Raw genomic sequence first — 14159 nt, 5'->3', positions numbered from 1 at the left:
TGGCCAGGCCCCTTTCTCTCTTCATGAGGCATTTTATACCCTCTACCAGTCTCATTTTAATGATTCATCAAACTCAGGATTTTGAATTCAACTTCCATCAGTGTATGGAAACAGAACCCCTAGTGATGGTCTTATAAAAATGCCCTGAGAGTCACTTTATTGACAGTATAAAATGTCAATACATTTTATAGTATTGGCATATACAAATCAATATAAAATTTTACTGCTTACCAGCACTCTGAGTAATATCTGATGAGGGTGCATTTTTTTCTTCCCTTTGTATCAGTCAGAGCCTAGTAAACCATAGAAGGTATTTCAAAGAATGTAATTCTGGGAATTGGTTATACAGGTTGAAGACTGAAAAAGCAAAAAGTAGACACTGATGTAATCTGAATATTAATAACTTGAGGAAGCAGCTACCAGGGTTGGGGGAACAGAGGAATCTGGGAGCTCAGAGGTGGCTCCACACAGCTGGTATTCTGACCGCTGAGTGGGATGCCATGCAGCTGTTGCTCAGCTACCAGGGGAGAGATGGGCACAGCTGGAGCAACACTGAAGAATGAAAACAGCAAGGAAATCCCTTCTCCCTCCTCTTTTCATCTCACCATGTTGCCGCCCCTTGCTAAAGCATAGCTGGAAGCTGGCAGGCAAATTTGGTAAACAAGGTTAGCTGACCAAGCCTAGAGCTGGATGTAGAGCAGTTCAGATCAAGAAAAGAGACAAGAGATGAATAGCCAGCACAACCTTATAGGGGAAGAAATTGTTATTGCCTGGATTTTAGCTTTAGTGATGAGAATTGCAATCAATTACCTCCAAGCATTTAGCAAAGAGCAAATTATCCTAGCTCCTATTCTTAGAGACTTTATGGACACAAGCCCTGCCTTCAATGAGCTTACAATATTGTTTTCACAAAACCTCCACTCGTCCTTAAGTCATTATGAAGTTGTGTGGTTAAGCTTGTTTTTCTCACATATTATGTAAAATGCACTGGAGTGGGGGGGGTCCCTCAGCCCGGCCTGCCCCCTCTCACAGTCTGAGAGCACTAAGGGGTGGGAGGCGACCCAGCAGTCAGGGGAAGGCGACGCCCCCATCACATGTCTGCTGCTGCCACTGCCACTGCCAGCAGTGCAAGCCTCGGCTGGGCCTGGTTACCTGAGCCTCGGGTGGTCCTGGGCAGCTGGGCAGCCGCCATCCGAGGCTTGCCTGCGCCTTGGGCCAGCCCTAGGAGGCTGTGGGGCTGAGGAGACTGGGGGACTCCAGAGGCAGACGCGTGGCAAGGCCAGGCCCTCCTGGGGACGCGCCTGGCCTTGTCGTGCACCTGCCACCCTGGCGGGGCTGAGGGGACTAGGAGCCGCTATCTTGTGGCTGTGGGCGCTGTCATCTTGAGGGTGTGATAATCAATTAACATATTCCCTCCTTATTGGCTGTGGGCGCTTCCATCTTCGAGGGCGTGGCAGTCAATTAGCATATTCCCTCCTTATTGGCTGTGGGCGCCTCCATCTTTAGGATGGTGTGAGGGTCAATTAGCATTCCCTCTTTATTAGGATAATTATTAACTGGATTCTTGGGCTGTTATTAATGTTAATGAATATTTATAAATTTCATCAACATATTTAAATGAAAACTATTATGTAATTGCAGCCATACAAAATTTTGTTATTTTCAGATGCTCCAAATTAGTAAATTAATCTTACTCAAGGCAAAACTATTTCTTTTCTTTTAACCAATTTTTGTGTGTGTGTGTGTGTGTGTGTGAGATATATTAATCTTTTTTATTATAGTTTACATTCAGTATTATTTTGTATTATTTTCAGGTATATAGCACACTTCACAATGTGTTACCCCTGATATTTCCAGTACCCACCTGGCACCACACATGGTTATTACAATATTATTGACTATACTAGAGGCATGGTGCACAAAATTTGTGCACGGGGAGGGGGGTGTCCCTCAGCCCAGCCTGCACCCTCTCTAATCTAGGACCCCTCGAGAGATGTCCGACTGCACTGCCATCTCTCTCACAATCCAGGACTGCTGGCTCCCAACTGCTCACCTGCCTGCCAGCCTGATCACCCCTTAACCACTCCCCTGCCAGTCTGATTAATGTCTAACTGCTCCCCTGCCAGCCTGTTTGCCCCCAACTTCCCTCCTCTGCCAGCCTGGTCATCCCTAACTGCCCTCCCCTGCAGGTTTGATCACCCCCAACTGCCCTCCCTTGCAGGCCTGGTCCCTCCCAACTGCCCCCCCCCCCCCTGCTGGCCATCTTGTGGCCATCTTGTGTCCACATGGGGGCAGGATCTTTGACCACATGGGAGCAGCTATCTTAATCTTGTGTGTTGGATTGATGGTCAATCTGCATATTACTCTTTTATTAGATAGGGTAGAGGCCTGTTGCATGGGTGGGGGCCAGCTGGTTTGCCCTGAAGGGTGTCCCAGATCAGGGTGGGGGTTCCCTTGGGTCATGGGGCGGCCTGGGCGAGGGGCCTGTGGTGGTTTGCAGGCCGGCCATGCCCCCCGGCGACCCAAGTGGAGGCCCTGGTATCTGGGATTTATTTATCTTCTATAATTGAAACTCTGTAGCCTGGAGTGGAGGCCTAGGCCGGCCAGGGCAGGTGGAAAGCTTGGCTTCTTCCGTTGCCGGGGGCAACCCTAGCCTGCTCTCCAGCTCCGTGGCTGCCGCCATTTTTGTAGGATTTATCTTTTATAATTGAAACTTTGTAGCCTTAATCAGAGACCTGTGCCAGCCAGGGTGTGCAGAAAGCTTGGCTTCCTCTATCGCCGGGGAAACACAAGCCTCCCTCCTGCTCTCTCCATGGCCGCAGCCATCTTGGTTGGGTTAATTTGCATAATCGCTCCTGATTGGCTGGTGGGTGTGGCACAGTGATGATTAATTTGCATATTACTCTTTTATTATATAGGATTCCCTATGCTGTACTTTGCATCCCCTTGACTGTCACTTCACCATTTTCATCCAGTCCCCAAGTCCCCCCTCCCCTATGGCAACCAGCAGTCTGATCTCTGTGTCTGAGTCTGTTTCAGTTTTATTTGTTCATTTACTTAAGGAAAAACTATTTCTAAACCTGAGCAGTGCTATTCTCTTGGTTCAAGGGACTTGATTTTTCTAATGACAGTTGCTCTAACATCATTAGTTTCAAGTTTCAAAGGGATATTATAATTATTGGCTTTTAAAGTTCATTTTGTTAAAAGTCAAAGTAATGCATTCATATGATAAAAGATCAAATAGAAGGGCTTAGAATAAAAATCAGTCTTTTGCCACATTCTTCCACTACCCCCTTCCCACTTTTTAAGAGACAATTTCTTTGTTTTTTATTATAGTTTATTTTGTTTATAGTGTTTTGAAACAACTTCTGCATAACTCTAAGTAATATGTCTATACCATCTTTTCTTGATTTATCAAACTTGGGTATTTTTTACTTCCTTGTAAATAAGGATTACCTTTCTGTCTCCTCTATTTTTGATAATTATATTATAACTAGAGGCCCAATGCACAAAATTCGTGCACTGGTAGGGTCCCTAGTGGCTGCTGGCCAGGTACTACCTCCCTTCCCCCAGCCAGCCCGCCCCCTGGTCGAACTCCGATCAAAGGGACAATTTGCATACTGTGCTTTTATTAAATAAGATAATACTAAGTTCTTCCATCTCTTCTTGATAGTATCCCTGACTCCCATCACTGTGTAAAGATAGGGTGGTAGTGCTCCTCACCATTGTCCACCTCTCCACCCCTCTCCTACATCCTCATTTCTTTCAGCCTTATCTTGGCTTCTACATTGTCATAGTTCATAACTTTTACATTCTTTTTTATATTCTGTTTATTTTCCATATTTTTATCTATAGTTGGAATCTGAAAATGGAAAACAATAAACTACATACATGACTATATGACTTTTGCTCTGTAGAGAGAGCCCAGTGGTATAGGAGGAGGATATATTTTTTCTCTGCAAGGCCAATAGCTCCCTTGGGCTATTTGAAAGAGAATATTCCTAGGATGGTCAAATGGGTTCTTCTTATTTTAAGTACCATTTATTACTCAGAATTACGCCACGCTTTACCTTGCTTCCGTTTTCACTTTGACTTTCTTGTGCAATTGTTTTCTATTTTTCCTGCTTTGGTGAGATTTTGACCCATTACCCTATGTCCCCCAAAAATCAAATCCTATTTTTAGCTTTTTTGAAAAAGTGTTCTGCTTAGTAAAATTTTTGTCTTAGTTAAAAAGTTTAGATTCTGGACATGTCTGGGAATGTAAATTGGGTTTTTCTGTTTCTGTTTGGACTGTAGATACAGTCTTGCTCTGAGACTTTCCCTTAGGCAGTTCTTGCAGCTTTTCTTTTGATATGATAATATCATTGATTAGACTAATGCTTTCTTTTACATTTAGTTATACCTTGATTAGATTTCCTGACCTGCCTTTTCCTACTTTGATTTTTAAATTACTCTCAATACTTAATCTCATCTATTATGTGTGGATTAGACTAAATTTAAGTCTCTTGGATATTTTATCCAAATTCCCGAAGCTCCCCTGGTATTATGAACTTCAACTACCGGGGTGCTGAGACAAGAAAATCCGATTTTTCTGTGCTCTCTTCCACTATCTTTCAGTCCCACTCTTACTGCCCTGGAATGGCAAAAGCAGAGACTTCTCTGAACCACAATGCACCCCCCTTTATAGTTCATATAATTAAGAAGAACCTTCAGATAAAGCACACGTTACATGCCCAGGTGATGATCCAGGCTAAGAAAGAGATTTTAGTAAACTTGTTACCATGTTACATTAGTGTTGACTAATCTGCTGACCATCACTGGCTCCAGGTGATAGACAGATATGCCTTCTTAATTTGGTGTGGTGTTTAGAATACTGTGTTGCTGGTGCTTTTATTTTGTTTTTCACATCTGTTCAGAAGAATCACTGTCAGGTCTATGTTCTCTATTTTGTGCACTGTCAGAAATGATGCTAGAGATGTTGGTTGCCTGTAGTTTCTTTGTTTTATGTCTAGGAGAACTGTATCTTAATTGTTAGAGTTAATATAATAAAGGACTTTTTACCAAGACATGGAAACAACTTGTGTCCTTTGACCAATGATTGGATAAAGATGCGGTACATACGTATATGCAGTGGAATACTACTCAGCCACAAAAAGATGAAATACTGCTGTTTGGGACAACATTGATGGATCTTTAAAGTATGCTAAGTGAAATAATTTAGGCAGAAAAGGATACGAGCCATATGACTTCACTTATACGTGGGATATAAAACAAAAAGCAACAAACAGCCCAGCTGGTGTGACTCAGTGGTTGAGTGTTATCCCATGAATCAACAGGTTCAATTCCCCATCAGGGCACGTGCTCGGGTTACAGGCTCGATCCCCAGTAGGGGCATGCGGAGGCGGCTGATCCAATGTTTCTCTCTCATGAATATTTCTATCTCTCTATCCCTCTCCCTTCCTCTCTCTCTCTAAAATCAATTAAAAAAACATATTTGCCCTGCTGGCGTGGCTCAATGGTTGAGTGTCAGCCTATGAACCAGGAGGTCACAGTTCGATTCCCAGACAGGGCACATGCCCAGGTCGTGGGCTCGATCCCCAATGTGGGGCCTGCAGGAGGCAGCTGTTTAATGGATTCTTTCTCATCATTGATGTTTCTGTCTCTCCCTCTCCCTTCCTCTTTGAAATCAATAAAAATATATTTTAAAAAAACACCACTTTAAAAAAAGCAACAAACAAAAAATTCATGAACACAGACAACATTATGGTGGCTACCAGAGTGGAAAGGGAGTACAGGGGAAGATGAATAGGGTAAAGGGGTTCATATATATGGTGATGGAAGGAAACAGGACTTTGTGTGGTGAGCATACAACACAGTTGTATACTTGCAACTTAGGTAATCTTATTAACCAATGTTTCTTTGGTAAATTCAAAAAAGAAAGAAAGAAGCGCATTTTAGTTGTCTGACTCAAAACCTTTTGTCCTAAAAACAACAACAACAAAACACAGAGATGGAGGTCTAATTTAAAGGTGAAGAAATTGAGGCCCAGCCCTTGTGAGAATAGTCAGGTAATAAGTCAAGAAGGATAGAATCATAAAGCCATAGTAATTCTGGCATTACAATAATATTAAGCATATGTGCTGGGCACTGTGTATCTGGATGGTCTCATTTAATCCTCATGTCCTTTTGAGTAAAGGAATTACCTTTTTCTTTTCATTAAAAAGAGTTGAAATTGAGACTTAGAGGTTAAATAACGTCTAGGGGTTCTGGATATGCAGTAATAGTCTGTCCTGTGTGGTTTTTTAAAATCATATTATCTAATACGTTTTCATCCATTAGCCGTTCCAGTTTTACTATCCAGAGAACCTGACTCTTCATGGATGAGTGCTAAAAGGCATCACTGAAAATGTCTTGGGGCGGGCATGATCTCCAGCAGTGTGTATATGTTAGTCATATCTGGCTTTAGGCAACCTATTTTATACATTATTTTTTGAAAACATGGAAAGCATCATTGACAAGTATCCCACTCTGCTTCAAAGTAGTTTGAAATACTTTTGCCTTTGCTTTTTCGCAGAGTGCTGAATAAAAATGGTTAGAGAGGCTGAAGGATGGGATGGGGAGTGAGGTAGAAAGATGAGGCACTGGACAGAAGTGACAAGCCTGTGAAGCAGACAGCTATTGATTTATGCAGTAATTGCATTCTGAAGAAAAGAATTGAAATCCATTATGCCAAGTGCATAGTGTACAAATCCCTTTGAAAAGCAGTTAGATGCCATCTAATCCCAAATCATTTAAAAACAATTTTGAAGTACCCAGAATTCTAAAATGCCCTAAGCAGTTCATCTCTTAGTCTAGAAGAACAGTGAAATGGATGGAAAATAGTATTTTAATGTTGTCTTTCTCTCATATGTTATTTTTAATTGTGTAACTTAAATAGTGTTAAATTGCATTTTAGATATGTACAAATCTGGGAGGTAGGATATATTCCCTTGAATATTCTGAAACACACCAAACATAGGATATGGAAGAAACCTCGCCTTAATTTTTTTAAATTTTGACATAATTTCAGGCTTTTAGAAAAGTTGCAAAAGTAGTATAAAAAACTATCGTTACCCAGATTTCCCAAATTAATATTTTATCATGTTTTCTTTCTTTTCTCTCTATATTAAATGCTTATTATTGTACCAGGTACCTGTTCAAAGCTCCTTTGAAGAAATGAGGGTGTGAGTTTATCTATGAAGGTATTATACCACACAGAACTACAAGGCTGGGAGATGATCTCAGGCAGAAAAGAAAGTATAGGAAGGGGTTTCAAAAGATAGACGATTATTAGATCTTTTTGAATTTGTGGCATCCTTTTTGTAATTACATTTAATTTTATTTTGAACTACAGCATACTCCCTGAGATAATCAGATAGTTCCAAGGATAAGAATCACTTGAATTACAAGGATGAGTTATGATATGTGTGTGGTGTGAGAGTGAAAAGAGATAATTAAGAGTTAGAGGGCCCCCCCCCCCCCAAAAAAAAAGGGAAAAGAAATTGGAAACAGCACAAGAATATAAAACAGAAATCAAGGACCTTAGAAAAGTAAAAAGTTGGGCAGCTACATGGAAATAGTTGACCTAAAGAAGAAAGATATCAGGACAAGGCTTAAGAAAACAATTACCTAGAGGAACAAAGGATTTTAAAAGTCCTCAAAGAAGGAAAAGGAAACCTTAATACTAGAGTAGAATAAGTTAAGAAAAGAATTTCGCATGAATAGATAATTATATTTTTACTTATAGCCACAAAGGTCATATTTCTGTATCTATATGGCTGCCTTTTTGTGGGGTGAACTCTTGAGTATGCATGCACTCTCTTTCATAGAGAGTGTCTTTCATAGAGCAGAAGTTTCTAATTTTAATGACGTCCAGCCTTGTCAGTTATTTCTTTTCATGGATCATGCCTTTGGTGTTGTATCTAAAACATTGTTGCCATACCCATGATCATCTAGATTGTCTCATGTTATCTAGGAGTTTTGTATCTTACACTTAGGTCTATGATCTATTTTGAGTTACTTTTGTAAAGACTGTCAAGTCTATGTCTAGATTCATTTTTTGTCATGTGGATGTCCAGTTATTTTATTACCATTTGTTAGAGACTGTCTTTGGTCAATTGTATGTATTGCCTTTGTTCCTTTGTCAAAGATCAGTTGACTGTATTTATGAAGGCTTATACCTTTAGTTTTTATTCTGTTCCATTGATCTGTTTGTTCTTTCATCAATACCACACTACTTTGATTACTGTAGCTTTAAGTCTTAAAGTAGTGTCAGTCTTTTGGCTTTGTTCTTTTTCAACATTGTGTTAGCTATTCTGGGTCTTTTGCTTCTCCATATAAACTTTAGAATCAGTTTGTCAATATCCGTAAAATAACTTGCTGGGATTTTTTATTGGGATTGCATTGAATCTGTAGATCAAATTAGAACATCTTGATAGTAGTATTGAGGCTTCCTACTGTGAGACTTATTTCTTCTTTGATTTCTTTTTTATTGTTGCTAATCCTCATCTGAGGATATTTTTTCCATTGATTTTTAGAGAGAGTGGAAGGGAGGGAGGGGCAGAGAGAGAGAGAAGAGAGAGGGAGAGAAGGAGGAAGGGAGGGAGGAATAGAACCAGCAACCCACATACATGCCCTTGACCCGGAATTGAACCCGCAACCCTTCCATGCCTGGGCCAACACTCTAATCACCTAGCAACACTGGCTGGGGCCTCTTTGATTTCTTTTATCAGAGTTTTATAGTTTATTTTTTCCAAATAGATCTTGTTCATATTTTGTTAGATTTATACCTAAGTATTTCATTTTTTGGTTACTAATGTAAATGGTATTGTGTTTTTAATTTCAAATTCTATTTGTTCATTGCTGTTATATAGGAACTAGAGGCCCGGTGCACGAATTCGTGCACAGGTGCGGTCCGGCTGGCCCGCCCCGATGTGGGCCAGTTGTGGGCAGGGCTGGCTTGGGGGAGGGGCTATGGGAAGTGGGAGGGGGGAGGGGGGAGGAGTGGACGGGTCACCCCCGAGTCGGGCTGGTTGGCCAGCCGCAGTGCACATCATAGCCACTGGTCTGATGGTTGCTTAGCTTTTATATATATATATAGATTGATTTTTGTATATGAAATTTGTGATTACTGCAACATTGCCGTATCATCAGAAGGTCAGTGTGTCATCAGAAGATCAATAGTAGCCTGACGCTGATTCTCAAGGTCTACATCATTCACCTCACTTCATCTCATCCTGTAGGCATTTTATCATCTCACATTATCACAAGAAGGAAGGGTGAGTACTGTACAATAAGATATTTGAGGGAGAGAGAGAGAGACCACATTCACATAACTTTATTATAGTGTAATAATTTTTCTATTTTATTATTTTTGTTAATCTCTTACTGTGCCTAATTATAAATTACAGGAAAAAACATATACTAGTATAGGGTTTAGTACTACCCATGGTTTGAGGGATCCACAAGGGGTCTTGATGTGTATCCTCCACAGATAAGGCGGGACTGTAGTAATTTGCACCGTTAGGTATGATGTTATCTGTAGATTTTTAAAAATCAGGTTGAGGAAGTTTCCTTCTATTCCTAGTTTGTATTTCTTCTTTTTAAAGGTTGAATAGTATTGCGTTGTATGTATATTCACATTTTGTTATCCATTCATCCATCAGTGGATAGTTGGGTTGCTTCTACCTTTTGGCTATTGTGAATTTTGCTGTTAGGAACATGGCTATGTATAAATAGCCCTTTGAGACTGCTTTCATGTTTTCTGGATATAGACCCAGAGTGGAATTGCTGGGTCATATAGTAATTCTTTTAAGGTTTTTTTGAGGAACCAATACGCAAAGTTTTATATACAGGTATGTTTACTGCACTGATGTTTATAATAACAAAACTTTGGAAGCAGCAGCCTTGCCATGTATCAGTAGGTGATTGGTTGCTTAATTATGGCACATCTTACAATGCAGTATTCTGCAGCTATTTAGAAAGGTCTGGTAGATCTGAATGTTTTGACATGTCAGATGTCCAGGTATACTGTAATAAGAAAAAAGCGAACTATAGAACAATATGTGTAATATGAATCTGTTTTTATTTTAAATCATATGTATGTATGTATGCTTCAAAAAAGTGTTGTTGTTTTTTTTAAAGAAAATGCACTTCTCTGTATTTGTTGGGGAAAGAGGGAACATTATAAGTGCAGTAGAAGAGCAAACCTTTATCTTCCTTATAAATTACTGCATCATTTTAGGGTTTACACGAAGCACAGTTTATAAGCAGAAAACCCAATTTGAATGATTACAGTTTTTGGGGGGTAGGAATTTAACGCCTATTTGTCTGTGAAATACAAAGAAAATGTTAAGTATTTTATTTACTTATTAAGTGTTTTCATGTCTATAGTGTCAAGTGCCAAGTCACCGGGATCTTTTAAATATCTTTTTTTTGTTATATTTAATTGTCTCTTACTGTTATATGTAGTATCGGAATATTTATTGTTTTGTGACCTCAGGTATAAAATTAGCACAGTGAATTTCCATCAAAAGGTATTATATAAGGAAAATATTCTAACATTTTTGGGTCATGTTTGAGTGGTGCTTCCCATTTCCCATGGCTTGGTGTGGTGAGGTATGTAGTGAAATCAAAGGGAAACTATCACTTGGTTTAAGTATAGTGTTACATTACACACTGAATTCTGTTCTTTGCCTTTTTTCTGACAGTAGATCTACATGGAGGAGCACGGAGTGACCCAAACTGAACACATGGCTACCATAGAAGCCCATGCAGTGGCCCAACAAGTACAGCAGGTCCATGTGGCTACCTACACTGAACACAGTATGCTGAGTGCTGATGAAGACTCGCCTTCCTCACCAGAGGACACCTCTTACGATGATTCCGACATACTCAACTCCACAGCTGCCGACGAGGTAACAGCCCATCTGGCTGCTGCAGGTAATGTTGTTGGTATTGGAAGTTCTTTATTTTTTGCTTAACCTGGTACCCTGCATATCTGGAAGAGCCTAGAATGTAGGCACTCTCACATTTATCTTCATATCGCAGCTTTACAATTTTGTTTTAAGCCTTGGATTTTGTGCCAGTGCTATACTGAGACTTAAGTCCTAGAATCATATACTATAGGTGATATGACTTGGTTTTTTATTTTCATCCATTCTAACAATCTTTTGACTTTGAACTGAAGCGTTTAGTCCATTTATATTAAATGTAATCACTGATATATTTAAGTTCAAATTGATCGTGTTTACTGTATGCTTTCTCTTTATCTCACTTGTTCTGTGTTTTCTTTTCCTTTTAGAGTGACTGAAATTTTTATTTTTCTCTTGTTAGTTTGTAGGTTATATATACTTTTGCTATTAGGGGTACTCCTAGAAATTATAACATACATACTTTACTTATGCCAAAGTGTTATATAATTGATACTTGTGTCCACTTTAGATATAATGCAAGTTTCTTAGAACACTTGAATTTCTTTAAAATTTTTATTGAATTTATTGGGGTGACATTGGTTAATGAAATTACATAAGTTTCAGGTGTACAGTTTTATATTTCATCATCTGTATATTGTATTGTGTGTTCATCACTCAACGTCAAGTCTCCTTTGTCACCATTTATTCCCCCTTTATTCTCTTCTACCTCCCCCAACCCCACCCCTCTTTCCCTCTGGTAATCACCATACTGTTGTCTATGTGTAGGTTTTTTGTTTGTTTGTTTGTTTGTTTTCCTTTTCTAAGCAATTTTGGATGGGATTGTTTTCTTAGTTTCCTTTTCTGATAGTTCATTATTGGTGTATAAAAATGTAACTGATTTCTGGATATTTATTTTGTATGCTATTACTTTACTGAATTCATTATCAATTCTAATAGTGTTTTTGGTGGAGTCTTTAGGGTTCTCTATATACAGTATCATGTCATCTGCAAATAATGACAGTTTTTCTTCATCCTTTCCAATTGGAATGCCTTTTATTTCTTTTTCTTGTCTGATTGCTGTGTCTAGGACTCCAGTACTATGTTGAATAAGAGTGGTGAAAGCAGACGTCCCTGTCTTGTTCTGATCTTAAGGGAAATGACTGTAGTTTTTGCCCATTGAGTATGATGTTAGCTGTGGGTTTGTCATATATGGCCTTTATTATGTTGAGGCATGTTCCCTCTATTTCCACTTTGCTGAGAGTTTTTATTATAATTGGGTGGTGGGTTTTATCAAATGCTTTTTCTGCATCTATTTATATGATCATGTGATTTTTATCCTTTATTTTGTTTGATGTGGTATATCAAGTTTATTGATTTGTGGTTATTATACCAACCTTGAATCCCTGGAATACATCCAACCTAATCATGATGTATGATCTCTTTAATGTATTGCTGAATCTGGTTTGCTAATTTTGTTGAGGATTTTAGCATCTATGTTCATCAGGAATATTGGCCTATAATTTTCTTCCTTTGTAGTGTCCTTATCTGGTTTTGGGATTAGCATAATGTTGGCTTCATAAAATGGGCTTGAGAGTCTTCCCTCCTCTTGAATTCTTTGGAATACAGTAAACACGATTTTGTAGACCTAGATTTATTAGACTTCGGATTTAACGGACAAAATTTCCAGTCCATATAGCATGTGTGAACATTAACACCATATTAATTTTAAAATGCTTTTAACCAAAATTTGCTTATAAATAAACAGGTTATTTTGTTGTTGTTAATTCATTGTTATTTTTAACAAATTCTCGTGAATAAGCTATATGTTGGAAAAAACACTAGTAATTTAGCCAACATAAATAAATATTGCATATCTATACCGATAGTCTACATATTTAAATCCAAGAGTCACTGCACATAGACAGTGTTTGGCGAATGATTATCACTTGATCACACCACATTGCATGCCAGTATTTGTTGCTTGTTGATCTGTCATTATTTTTTTCAAATAGGTTTTCAATTTCTTGCTTTCTCTCTTCTCCTACCGGCACCCCCATGATGTTAATGTTGGTATCCTTGAAGTTGACCCAGAGGCTCCTTACTATCCTCATTTTTTAGATTCATTTTTCTTTTTTTGCTGTTCTGATTGGGTGTTTTTGCTTCCTTATATTTCAAATCGCTGATTTGATTCTCTGCTTTATCTACTCTACTGTTGATTTCCTGTAAATTATTAATTTCAGTTACTGTATCCTTTATTTCTGACTGGTACTTTGTTATACTGTTGAGGTTATCACTAAGTTTATTGAACATCTTTATAGTCATTGTTTTCAACTCTGCATCTAATAGATTGCTTGTCTCCATTTTGTTTAGTTCTTTTCTGGAGTTTTGTTTCGTTCCTTCATTTGGGGCAGCCTCCTTGCATTTGTTTCTGTGTATTAGTTAGAGTTGCTACATCTCCCAGGCTTGGTAGAGTGGCGTAATGTAAGTATTCTGTAGGGTCCAGTGGCACAGCCTCCCCTATCACCAAGCTGGGCACTCAAGGTGCGCCCCACTCCCAGCCTCAGTGTGGGCTGTGTACACCCTCCTCTTGTAGTTGAGCCTTGATTGCTGTTGGCATGTCAGTGGGAGGGATCTACCCCGTGGCTGTTCAGCTGCAAGGACTGGGTGCAACCACTGACCTCAGACCACTGTGGAGAATCAGCTGTGCTGGAGCCCACCTCATAGGGCAGAACTTACTTCAGTGGGGCTCTGGTGCCCACTGAGCCCACACCTTGAGTGTGCCACTTATGGAGGTCTTTGGGTGGTTGTGCTTCAAAGTCGCTGAAGATAGCCACTGGGTGTGCTGGCTCTGGGGCCTCTCAGGAGGTACAGCTGCCACCTGTGTTCTGCGTGGGGCCACCTGGTGTGAGCTATAAAGCAATCTGCAAATGACTGCTACTTGTGCTGGGCTTGGTGGTGCCCAGGCAAGGCCAGTCTGTGAACTGCTGCTTGGTGCTGAGCCTACGGCCACTTAGTGAGAGGTATGCTGAAGCCAGATCCTGCTTGTTTAGGAAAATCTGAAGCGAGCCAAGACAGATCTTTGTCTGGAAAAGCTACGGGAAACAGCTTGGGTGGGCCCAAAAGTTGGGTGGGGTGGAGCCTCAGAGAATCACCAGGCGGGGTAAACTCTGTGAGCCAAGTTATTGGAGTCTCAGATATAGCGCCTGC

General features: G+C 39.8%; 1 protein-coding gene across 5 annotated transcripts in view; it reads left to right on the top strand.

The window, feature by feature from the left end:
* Nucleotides 1-14159, top strand: part of NRF1 (nuclear respiratory factor 1) — a 131100-nt gene that overhangs the window by 42561 nt on the left and 74380 nt on the right. For 4 of the 5 annotated variants that reach the window (XM_054726034.1, XM_028129035.2, XM_054726037.1 and 1 more), the window contains exon 2: nt 10749-10980. In XM_054726034.1, the coding sequence (XP_054582009.1) occupies nt 10758-10980 (223 nt within the window). In that variant the 5' untranslated portion in view covers nt 10749-10757. Of the gene's footprint in view, nt 1-9293; nt 9318-10748; nt 10981-14159 lie in introns of those variants that run through there. The other variant, XM_054726035.1, reaches the window with a different exon arrangement.

The sequence above is a fragment of the Eptesicus fuscus genome, chromosome 14, assembly GCF_027574615.1.
Source record: "Eptesicus fuscus isolate TK198812 chromosome 14, DD_ASM_mEF_20220401, whole genome shotgun sequence".
In the NCBI taxonomy this organism is placed as follows: domain Eukaryota; kingdom Metazoa; phylum Chordata; class Mammalia; order Chiroptera; family Vespertilionidae; genus Eptesicus; species Eptesicus fuscus.
The sequence above is the reverse complement of the archived record's forward strand: the minus strand, read 5'-3'. Positions and strand labels throughout refer to the sequence as shown.